This window comes from Crotalus tigris, unplaced genomic scaffold (assembly GCF_016545835.1).
Source record: "Crotalus tigris isolate CLP2741 ecotype Arizona unplaced genomic scaffold, ASM1654583v1 scf7180000017588.1960692, whole genome shotgun sequence".
NCBI lineage: Eukaryota > Metazoa > Chordata > Lepidosauria > Squamata > Viperidae > Crotalus > Crotalus tigris.
The window spans coordinates 1,417,221-1,430,021 of record NW_024096494.1 but is presented as its reverse complement, the minus strand read 5'-3'; the positions used below and the strand labels follow the sequence as shown (position 1 = coordinate 1,430,021).

General features: G+C 42.8%; 1 protein-coding gene across 4 annotated transcripts in view; it reads left to right on the top strand.

Moving 5' to 3' along the window:
- The window catches only part of HIPK2 (homeodomain interacting protein kinase 2), a 169,558-nt gene that overhangs the window by 20,230 nt on the left and 136,527 nt on the right, over positions 1 to 12,801 (top strand). For 2 of the 4 annotated variants that reach the window (XM_039362390.1, XM_039362371.1), the window contains exon 1: positions 950 to 1,076. The exons of the other annotated variants lie outside the window; for them this stretch is intronic. In XM_039362390.1, the coding sequence (XP_039218324.1) occupies positions 959 to 1,076 (118 nt within the window). In that variant the 5' untranslated portion in view covers positions 950 to 958. Of the gene's footprint in view, positions 1 to 949; positions 1,077 to 12,801 lie in introns of those variants that run through there. 4 annotated transcript variants of the gene reach the window in all.

The following is a 12,801-nucleotide window of genomic DNA, read 5'->3' as shown; positions in this document are numbered from 1 at the left end:
AGTAAAGTATATAAAGGCATGGACAGATTTAGAAAATAACTGGTCTCTAGGAAATTGCAAAGCACTTCTGACTGAGGCACTATGAAGCACATATCAAGTTCATAGCACCAAGGTATGTTCCTATATACCCATTCTAAATTACTCAAAACCTTCAGTTTATTTTCCCATCAACATCTGGGGTGCTTCAAATGTTGTGTCTTAACAGCAATTTGTAGATGCAGCCTCCCCCCCCCCCGCCGCACGATTTACCTTTTCTGTTTAAACCAAGGGTCCATAATCCTTATTGTCTGACATCATAGTAATGTGTCTATAGCAACAGATTGTGATCCTGGAACAAAGGATTCTGTCAAACAGAAGGAAGGCTCAGATTACTGTATTGGGGAGTAACAATGCATAATAATATTCCTGTGTTCAGATTCCCAGGACAGCTAATTTGATTTCAGTTCTGCTATGTAAGAAAAAAGCAACTCAGATATGTGGTTTTTGCTCAGAGTAATAAGAAGAAGTACCGTCAGGATAGACCTAAGTCAGAATTCCAAAGTTCTTAAGTATTTTTAGTCACCTTCAGGAGGTTCCGGATTCAGTGTATATTTATACAATCCCTTAAAGGAAGCTTACTCTTTTGCTGGCTGTTAGCTACTTGATCGACAAAATTATTGGACATTCCTCAGCTGTTAATTTCCCACCTGCCCAATAGCTGTTTGATGTTTAGATTGTGTATTTTATTTTTAGATGTGAATAGAAAACATTTCTGTGAATGCAACCAATACGTGTTCTGCAGACACATGAGTTGGCCAGATGGTTAAATTGGGGAGCTGTGATTGGCTGACCTGTGGAGTGTATGCCTTGTGATGATTTGGGATTTCAGCTATGAAAACATACAGCATGGCAGAGCCTATCCATTCAGTTAGCCATTCAGCTCTCTCTGGCATGGTGTCCTCCAGATGGATTGGGATTTATGATCATGTTAGCTGGGACCATTGCAGCTGCAGCCTATCTAGAAAGTTCCAGATTGGAAAAATATACTAACAGATCCAGCAGGAAACTTTTCTTCTTGACAGTGCCAGGAAATGGAGGTAAATGTTTTAAAAACAAACATGTCTCAATCTTGGGGAGGATTTAATAACATTAATCTGCAATTCTGCATTTTTATCCGTTGGACTAATAAAATAGTTGAAGCATCTAAAGAGGAGAAGCACAGATGGAAAGCTGCAGATGAACACCCCTCGCCCCCGAGTAGAATGCAAACATTGTAGGAGTGAACTTTACTGCCGAATACAGTGTAAACACACAAGGGTCTCACACTTGAATTGCAGTGCAATGAACCAGGTAGTTTGAACAGTTTGGAAGAGAGTGGGGAAAAGGTCATTTCAAATCCAATTGGCATCAGGAAGAAGCATTGATAGTTTGATTGTACTACATCCTAACCTTTGAATGAGAAGTGCCAACCCTTAGTATTAACAGGGCTGGGGAAATCATCCTTCATGAAACTCTGAGGGAAATACTCTTCATTCCTATGGACATATTAAATAAATTTTAATAGTCTAACTCAGTATGAAGCAGCTTCTTTCCTTCCTCAGTTCTGTTACTGAAAATGTCCAGTAAACTTACTAGCAACTTTATTATACTACATGATACTATACGTGATAATGCCAACAATAATGGAAATTGTTTATTTTGTGGGAAGGTGGGGCTTGGAGGTCTACAAACACAGAAGGGCAGACTGATAATATTTCAACTAATTAAGTAGATAGACATTGGCAGCTAAAACTGAGGTGGGGGGCATGTTAAATTATTAAATCCAGACCTTAAAATCACCTAACTTGCACCACTGCATTTATACAACTGAGATCAGTGTTAGTGGGAAGAGGAGCACTGAGACAGGTAAAAGCAAATGCTTTCTTGGTAGCTTTCTGAATCTGGAGGCCTGTCTGATGCCTTACATCTGAGTGGTGACATAAACTTTGTAAGGAAAGTGTTTGATCTGATATTTATTTTGACTAATGTTTCTGCTTTTCTAATGTAGCCCTAATTGGTGTACATTTGATTGATTTTGCCTTTTAATTTTCACTATGCTGATTGAATCATAGGCAATAGAAGTTTTCAGATATCAATTTACTACTATAGAATTGGGTCATAGCACCTTTTCCCCCCAGAATGGTAGCTGAGAAAGGTCAACCAAAGATATTGGGGGAAATATGCTAACTCTGTAAACCACTTAGGCCAGACATGTCAAACTTGTGACATCACGTGACGTCGTGCAATGTATCGGGCCGGTTTTGCCATTGCTGGCAATGGAGTGGGCGCGGTTTCCGGGTGACTCGTCAAGCCCGCAGGCCAGCAGTTTGACACTCCTGACTTAGAGAGTGTTATAAAGCACTATGAAGTGGTATATAACTCTAACTATTGCTATTGCTATCATAATGAGACAGACAAGACAGAATCAAAACTGGGTAGAATTTATAGCATTGCATAGCCTTGTCTTCTCATCTGATAAATATCTGTGGAATAAATTGGAGTGTTCATTACAGTCTACCCTGAAACTTGCATGCAGACAAACTATTCCAAATTCCCCACATTTTTTAATTTTGCAAGGCAGTATTGTATTGCTTCATAGCTGCAAAACAGTCAAATGCACACAGTATGTTGCTGAATTGGGTATGTCTAGGTACTGTGCTGATTGACTAGATACAGTTGGAGGCAAGCTGTTTACTTCAGGATTATGCTATAAATAGATTTTTCAGCAGGATGTCATTAGGCCTAAATCCCAATAGTATCCTCTAATTAAAGGAGATTCCAAATATATAAAATCTGTATTCTCAGAAAACAGCCTTTAATACTTGGCATGCCTGTTATAGCTACAGTTTCAGTTTTGCAGATCTGAATTTTTTGCCCATCATCTGGTGAACTATTAGTTTTTTCACCAAGGGAAACCACTTTTTTTTTGGGGGGGGGGAATAATTTTAGAGGAAAACCCAGTATATTTTACTATGAATACATTTTAAACTAATTCCTTTTCAAGAGGAATTGTTAACCCCCAGATCCATTTGGGCTAAACTCAATACAAATTTAAGGCATCTGTGAATTTCAGAGCATTCTTTTAAAAATGGAGTGGGGAAATGCAGTATTGAGCCTGTCCAGAGATGATGTGATATTAGAATCCTTTCCACTCATTGTAATCCTTTCAGATGGAGGAAACTTTCTCAAAACAATGAAAGATTCTGTGGAGACTATGTGCCTATGCCCACTTGGCTTTCTTGGCAAAATTTAGGTAGTATTGCCTTTTTCATAGATGACTTTTTAATATCCTGTAATAGTCCACAGCCCTGGGATTGGCTATCATCTCCTATCCAAGTTCTAGTTGGATCTGATGCTACTTAAATTTTCTTGGACCATCCAAGATTTAAAATCTTAAAATGCTTTGGACGTCTTATAAGCTCTTATCAGCCATACCTTTCAAATATTTAATATGCATATTCTAGGACAGCGGTCCCCACCCTTTCCAACTTAGCAGCCTGACACTGTATGTGTGTGTGTGAGTGGCAGGTGTGCGCACTGCTTCATTTGTGCAAGCGGCCTGTGCTCTCCACTCGCGTGGGTGGAGCTTCACGCGCAAGCGCAATTGTCCTCGGCTCAGGCAAGTGGAGCTTCACACACCTGTGCCTGCCCATTTCTCCCGCAGCCCAGTTTCACACAGGTTGCAGGGTTTGGGGACTCGTGATCAAGGAAACATAGTAAGTAAGTTTAACTGGCCTATAGAAATAATAAGCGATCCTCACTTTCATCTATAGCGAAAAGAATCATGAAACTAATGAGAGGGAAACAAATATGGTCTCACCTTAAACACTGTGAAGAGATATTTTAGCCCTACCTCACCTAGTTTCTTAACAGGGAAAGGGAATATTCCAACTAAACATCCCAAGATTTTCAAATAAATGTTCTACTTTTTTTTTTCCAGAGTTGTTCCCATATTTAATTTTATGCACTTCTGTTTGTCATGGCCGTGAGGCCCCAAAAGGCAATATACAGCTGCATCTGGCCATTGTCACCCATTTAGCACTGCTCAGGGAGCATGTGTAACTTACGGAATGCCACAGTCACAGGTGACCTTTGCTCCCTATATTTAAAAGCTATTATTTCTGACAACAGTCAGAATAGAGGATTTGACAATACTTTAAGTTTCGTTATACTAAACAAGGCTCTTGGCCTTTTAGCTAATATAATATTATTTACATTGGTTCTGGGTTAATTATTTCTAGAAACTTTTTAAATAACTTTTTCAAGAACCACAGATTTTGCAAGTTGGAGGCCAGGAACTATACCTGTACTTATTCATACAACATTTAGTGATCCCTACAAATGAGTCAGATATTTCCTAATCCTAAATAGAGAGGTGCCAGGGATAATCTGGACATATCTGAATTGCCTCAGGGTTCATGAATTAATAAGGAGTTGGTTTTTTCTATATTGGTGTAAAGTACTTCCTGAGAAGTTTAGCTGAAGTTCATCTGTTTCCTTCTCTTTTTTCTCAACACAAGAAAAAAAACCATACTCATGTCTTTTGGATCTTTGTGCTATTGTTGATCTCCTTCAAGTGATGTTGGTTTATCTTGTAAAGCTTTTATTATAAATTATTTCATGTTCTAACAAATTTAATCTTTAATTAAGAGCTTTGACTACTGGGTGGTATAGAAATATAATGCATATATGTAAAATAGGTGCTCTCCCCCTAAACAATAGTTCCTTTTCTGAAAAATCTCTGCCATTGATCACAATCTGCATTTTGTTAGGTTCCCATTTAATACATACTAAATGACAGAGGCAATTTGGACTGAAAGCAGTGAATTTGGTCAACGGCTAGATGGGACATTGTTCAAATTCTGCAAAAGGGTGGACTGATGAGAGAGGAGTATATTCTTTTGCCATTTATTAAATTTGTCATTTGGGGCTCAGCTGAAGAGTAAAACTCCTTATCTTGGCATGGTTAATATATCAAATTTATTTTCAGTTTTTCAGTGTACAATATTCTTCTGAAAACTAAATAATTTCAACACCAATTGTTCTCATTGTTTAGTTCTCAGATATATACCTGCCTTTTACCTGAAGAGTCCTCTAGATAGGTTCCAGAAGATTGCAGGCTAAGTATGTGTACATATGTGCACATGCATACATGTGTACATGCAAACGCGTACAACCCAAACACATACAACCCTGCACAGAAGTCACGAGTTGTTTTGCATTCGTTGCGATTCAAAAACCTCTTTCATTCTTCATTCTGCAGCTCAACACCACTCGCCATAGCTTGGAGCAGTAAATGGGTAATTATTTGTTCGTTCTTTGTGTGGTAGATAGGTCTCCAAATGGATTTTGATGGAACTAGAATGTGCTTGTCTTGAGTTCAGAAATCCTGACTATTATTATTTTGCAATTGAATTTATGTCAAGTTTTTGTCAACGTGATGCCTTTCCTAAGTGTTTGGAATTACAATACCAATAATTCCCAACCAGTGGTTTCCAGTGATCAGAAAGAGTAAGAATTACTGAATGCTCTAAAAAATTTGGAAGGCATCTCATTGAGAAAGGCTATTATAACATAAGGAAGAGAGTTCCCTCAATCTTTAGGTCCCTTATGAAACTTTGTAACTGAAAGGTAATTTTTAATGCGGGAGAAAGGAAAACAGTATTAACTGCAGAGAGACAATCACATTAACAACACTGAATTAATTGCATTTTAATGACATACCCTTTAAATTAAAACTGTATTTCCTCTGGAGTCTGCCTGCTTTTTGCTGCTCGTATTTTGGAATAAAGGCCATTGTCTGCTGCTTAGGGGGTCAGGAGCCGCCCCTGATCTTGAAAAGCAAAGTTTTGGGAAGGGATGTGCTTGGTAGACAGAAGGTACAGCTTGAGCAAAGAAAGCAAGGCATGAATCAAGATATTTCCACATTCTTGACTTGTCTGACAGAACAGGTAATCTGTATATGGAGCTCATTTCCTTCTTTAATTCTTCATGTTGACTGCTCTTCCGTTGAACAAAGGAATTGATTAGCCAAGCTGTTAGGTGGAGGGAGAGGGAACAAATGAGAAGCAGAGATAATGGACACAAACGAAGCAGCTTTCTGTCTTATTTCACAAGAGTTAAAAGACTAATGAGATACCTCAGATACATCATTATAAACCCCATCTCAATAGCTTACCAGTTGTTTTCAAACCATTGTGCTAATGCTGACAATGCTAATTGTCCAATACCTGAGATACCTATGTCATCCTGCCCATACCAAATAAATTACTTCATTGTCAATCTATGGAAGTGTATCACACTGATTGGAACATTCGTTTTGAATGACTGAATAATGAGCAAAAGTCTCAAAGTCTTTTCCAGGAGAATTTCCTTCTAACGTAGATAGGTTTGTGTGCATTGTCTAAGAGAGAAGGAGAAAGATGGAGAAATAGCTACAGTTCTGGCTTCAGGTCATGTCAGCTGGGGAATTCTAGGAGTTGAAGTCCACACTTCTTAAAGTTGCCAAGGTTGAGAAACATGGCCATAGACCAGTGTTTCTCAACCTTGACAATTTTAAGGCATGTGGACTTCAACTCCCAGAATTCCACAGCCAGCATGGCTGTGGAATTCTGGGAGCTGAAGTCCACATGCTTTAAATTTGTCAAGGTTGAGAAACACTGCCACAGACTGTATAAAAACTGATGAAGGGGAAATTGGGTAATGAATAGTAGAACATGAAAGCCTAGGAAGAAGAGCAGATACAGGTAGTTCTCGAATTACAACAGTTCATTTACTGACAATTTGAAGTTACAATGGCACTGAAAAAGTGATTTATGACTATTCTTCACACTTATGACCATTGCAGCATCCCCATGGTCGTGTGATCAAAATTCAGACATTTGACAACTGACTCATAGTTATGGCAGTTGCAATATCCTGGGGTCATGTGATCACCTTTTGCAACCTTCTGACAAGCAAAGTCAATAAGGAAGCCAGATTCACTTTTAACACCTGTATTTATAATTACAGCAGTGATTCACTTAACAACTAGGGCAAGAAAGGTCATAAAATGGGGCAAAATTTACTTAACAATTGCCTCTCTTAGCAACAGATACTTTGGGCTGAATTGTGGTCATAAGTTGAGGACTACCTGTATCTGTGGCAGATTTAACCCCAGGATTTGCACATTGCATAACAAATTCTCCCATTCTGGTCAGATCACATGGGATAGGAATCTTGTAGTCCTAGAATTAAATGTAGCCTTCAGCTTGTTTCCATGGGACCTTTAGACTTATTTCAGAAGGTTTTTGCAAGTTCTCTGCCCTTCATCTAGTATCTGAGGCATATGGGTTGTAAAACAAGTACTGTATCAGAGCAAAGAGAAATTGTAGGCAGTTGAAGGATAGTACTGAGCCATCTATTTTGGGCTATAGTCCCATGCTTATGACAGCCATTCCACGAATGGCCTAAAATATTGCCAGGAGAAGAGCCGGGGTGGTGCAGCAGTTAGGGTGCAGTACTGCAGGCCACTTTAGCTGACTGTGTTCAGCAGGTCAGCGGTTCAAATCTCACTGGCTCAAGGTTGACTCAGCCTTCCATCCTTCTGGGGTAGGTAACATGAGGACCCAGATTGTTGGGGGCAATGTAAATATATATATATATATATATATACATTGCTTACTGGTGTACACCGCTTAGAGAGTGCTTGCACTTAAAGCGGTATATCAGTCTCATAAATAAATAAATAAATAAATAATGGAATCCCAATGAACTATGCTGAATCAATACAGCCTCCCTGTCCAAAAAAAGCTACTCACACTTTCACCCAAATCCAGACATTATCTTGCACTCTAGCATTTCAGATTGAAAGGAGCTAAGATGCTTCCTAGGAATCTGCCCATTTCCCAAAGCCAGTTTGGTCGAGCGGTAAAGGCACCAAGCTAGAAACCAAGGGATTGTGAATTCTAGTCCCACCTTAGGCATGAAAGCTGTCTGGGTGACCTTGGGCCAATCTCTCTCAGCCCAATTTAACTCACAGGCCTGTTGTTGTGAGGAGGAAGAGAAAGGAATATTAGATATGTTCATTGCTTTGAGTTGTTTATGAACATAATAAAAGTGAGATATAAAATAAATAAAACAAACAAAGCAAAGCGAATCTCCATCAGAATAATATATGCAACATATAATGGAGAGGCCATATCTCCAAACTGAGGCCTCTAAAACTGCTGAATTAAACTATTATACATCTAATTGAAAAAAAACCCCAATCTAAACTAAGTTCTGAGACTATAGATCTGGCATGTTCAACCCACAGTCCCCAGACTGCATGCAGCCCTGGACAGTTAGTAGTACAGCCCCACAAGATAGTAAACAATATAAAAAAGTGAGTTTGTTATTAGATGCATTGACTATATTATATATTATAATATATTGTATATTATATATTTATATTTGTCCAAGACAATTCCACTTCATTCAGTGAGGCCCAGGTAAGCCAAAAGATTGGACAATCATGTTATAGACCAGGGCTTTCTCCAGTACAGGAGATGGATAATCCATGGATGGGTTTTCTCTGTCTGCCTGCTCTTGAGACCAAGTAGCCAAAGCTTGACATGCCCCCACTTCTTGTGGAGTCCATTCTTAACTTGGTCTCTGCTCGGAGAAGACTCGCTTTGGCGTGGCTCTCAGCTTATCAGGTTAGACAAGAAATCCATTGATTGATTATCCCTTGATAATTGGCTTCCCCTTCCCAAAAATTTTTTCCACCTATAGGAATTTAACCACAAAATTTTCTGGGGATCAGTCCTGATCTCAAACCTAAAATTAAAAAGGGGATTGGTGGGGAGGGAAATTTCCCCACAGATATCAGCCAGCCCCAGGGCTCTGGGGGGTGAAAAGGGGGGGAAGAAGGCATCAGCAGAGACTACTTGCTGAACCTTTTCCCCAACCACTAAGTTTTCCTTGGGATCATCCCTGATCCTATATTAAAATTGAAAAAGGGGGTGTGGGGGGGGGAAACTCCCCACGGATCCCAGTCAGCCCCAGGGCTCTGGAGGTGAAAAAGGGGGGGAACAAAGGCATCAGCAGAGACCACTTGCTGAGCTTTTCTCCCCAACCTTCCAAGGGATTTTTTCCTCAAATTGGGGGAAAAAATAACAATCTCCAGGTCCGGATTCAAACTTGAATTCGGATCATCGGAGATTCCCTAGCAGCCCAGGGCAACCGCGGGCGCCATTTTAGTTGCCGTTTTCAGACAACAAAGGCAATCCCTGGCTGGGATTCCCTTAAAACGTCACAGCGCGCCAAATTTAAATCCCCGGGCACAAGCAGCTTCTGGGAGGCTGCGGAGCTTATCTTCAGAGGGAAACGAAGCACAGGAAGGGAGTAAGCCCCAACCAAGAAACGGAGGCTAGAGAACCCTCCTGGGATCTGCAAAGCCCTTTTTCAGGGAGAAACGAGCTGTGGCTGCCATCTCTTGCAGAGAAAGGCAAACTGAGCTTAAGGAAGCTCTACATCATATCTGGAATCACTGATAGAGGCGGAATAGGAGCACACAACCAGCGCTCCACCCCCGATACACACATATAATAATAGGACAAAATATAATAATAATAAAAATAGATACATAAATTTTAAAAATAATAATAATAATAATTAAAAAAAATTTTTTTTTTAAAGCTAAAAATTAAGCAACTGCAGGGCCAACAGGCCTAAAGACAGAACACACAATATTATCATCATCACCATTATTGTTGTTGTTGTTATTATTATTATTATTTTACTATTATTGTTGTTCCTATTATTAGTATAATAGTAATAGTATTAATAAGAATAAATTCCGCTCTAGGTGACCGCCATTTGATACCTGCTGTGTATTAAGTCAGGCCTACAGACCCTTTTGAGGTCGCCACTGATATTTTTTGCCTCCCTTTTCCTTTTTCTACTGGTGCACGTTGCCTGGTCACCTAAGGCCTCCGGGCGGAACCCAAAGAGTGGTTCCAAACGTGCCTTCGGTACCTCCCTCAGCTACCGTGACCTTAGCCCAGAGAGAATATTTTTGTTGTGGTCGGGTGATCAGGGGAACAGTCCTGGTACTTGTTCCAATTTCGCTCCCGCCAATACTTGCCTGCCTGAGCGTCTTCTCAGTTTTTCTGGGACTGCTCAAGCGGAATGGAGGGACCCTCGTTGCCTCAATCCATGAGCACGACCCCTCCACCTCCCAATTACGGCTGCAACACACCTTCTGACCAGAAGGCGGCAGGCAAGTGCAAAGCGAAGACAAAACACTCGCTCAAGAGGCCCTCCAAGTTGGCGGAAAAGCAAGCCAGCCGTAGGCACCAGGCCCTGGAGAAGGAGTTCTCCAGAGCGCAGAGGCAGGCCCAATTGGAATTGGTTCAAATAGCGGCCACCGAGATGGAATTACCATTGGGTCCATCCACATCAACCCAGAGCGCGTGGTCCATTCCAGGAACACCGCAACCACTGGATCCGCCATCTACATCAGCCCAACAAACAACCACGGCGGCAGGCACAACCACTGAGTCCAACTCTCCACCTGCGGTCACCACACCCAAAGGTAATGACATAGGGGACATCTGGGCAGATGGACGGCTAGAGGCCCTATTAACCAAAGTGGTGGACCGAGCCCTAGCACAGCGCTCCGCCCACCACGACCAGGGGCCCTCCATCTCAGCCATGCCACACTCGGAACTCCCCTCAGAGTCCTCAGGCATTCAGGAACCCGTCTCCCCGGCCCAGTCCTCCATGAGTGGTTATTCTTCACCACAAGAGGAGGATCAACCTGGGATCTCTATGTCAGAGGATGAGGAACTTCCCCCTGAGCCCCCCTCAGGGGGATTATTTAATCCCAACCGCTTCCTCACGATACTACGCAAGGCCACAGCCATTGCGGACATGGGGACGGATCAGTTTTCTCAGCCGCAAGCGACACCGGCCACCACATCCAGACCCGTATTCGTAGAAAAGGTGACAACGCAAAACCATAGTTCCTATGGAGGACATACGAACACACCAGGACCTGGCTAAGATGGTAGCAGCCACGGAATACGCTGCAGACGCAACATTCCAATCGGCCATTTTTTCATCCAGATCCATAGCATCCAACATAATTGCCAGGAGAATGCTATGGCTAAAACACTGGCAAGCTGACACCAAGGCTAAGTGGAGGCTAGCGACCGCCCCTTACTCAAGCAACGGTCTGTTTGGGGAGGCCTTGGACCCCTATCTTGTAGAGAACAAAGACAAGCGGAAGGTCATGGCACACTTGAACAAAAGGTCAGACAAACGTACCACACCTTACTTTCGTAGGCAGTCCTTTCGTCAACCGACAACCACGCCTATCAGTCAGGCACCCAAGCCATTCACTCCCAGGCAGAACAAACCGTACAGCCGCCCCTACGACAGACCGGGGTTCCAGCCCAGACAACAAAACCAGTCGAGACGACCTTTTCGTGGAACGGGTCGTCCGTACCAGAAGACAAAATGACTCCTACATAGACCTACCCATTGGAGGAAGACTAGCTCACTTCTTCCACCAGTGGGAGCAGACCTCCACGGACAACTGGGTACTACAAACCATCCAGTCCGGGCTGTCCCTGGAGTTCCTGGTCACACCCCCAGACCGACTCATCAACTGCTCGGTCTCCAGGAACCCCACCAAACGCAAACTCATGCAGGAGGCCATCCAACACCTGTTGGACATTCAAGCAATAGAACCGGTCCCAGCGGAATACAGAGGCAGAGGATTTTACTCCATCCTCTTTGTGGTTCCAAAGACTTCAGGAGGATGGAGGGCAATCCTGGACCTAAAAAACCTCAACCGCTACATCACATACAAAAAATTCAAGATGCAATCCCTTCAGTCCATCCTGGGAAGCATCAGAGAAGGAGACTTCCTGGCATCGATAGACCTCACGGAAGCCTACCTTCACATCCCCATCCACCCAAACCACCGCCGGTTCCTACGTTTCTGTTACGGGGGAAAACACTTCCAATACAGAGCTCTCCCCTTCGGTCTATCTTCGGCACCCAGGGTATTTACCAAGATACTAGCAGCGGTAGCCGCCAAACTGAGAAAAATCCCAATACGCGTCCAATGTTACCTAGACGACATACTAATCCAAGCAACATCCCTACAGACAGCTCAGGCGGACGTAAGGACCGTCATTCGCGTCCTCCAATTACACGGATTCTCAGTAAACTTTCAGAAGAGCCAGACAGTTCCCTCGTCCAGGCTGCTGCATCTGGGGGCCATGATAGACACAACCAACTGTATGGTCTATCTCTCCCAAGACCGGGTGGCCGGCATCAGGGAACTGGCTCGCTGGGTTCACAGGCAACGTTCAGTTCCGATACTAACACTTTCCCAATTATTGGGCAAGATGGTATCGGCCATAGCCATTGTACCCTGGGCCAGGCTCCACCTACGGGAACTACAGTGGTTTCTGCTCCCGTACCAACGGCAGAACACCAGCGCATCCAACCACCTAGTCAGGGTCACGGCACAAATCCGCAGGGCGCTACGCTGGTGGTGCTCTCGGGCCGTGACCAAGGGGTCACCCTTCAAGGAACCAGTCAGAGTTACCATCACTACAGACGCCAGTCTGTATGGTTGGGGAGCCCATCTGGACTCCCGGTTTGTACAGGGACGTTGGTCCGCCACGGATCTGAGAAACAACATCAACTGGCTAGAACTCAGGGCTATCCACCTAGCCTTGCAACAATTCAAAGACAGAATCAGAGGCCACCACGTTCTAGTCCTAACAGACAACGTAGCAGCCA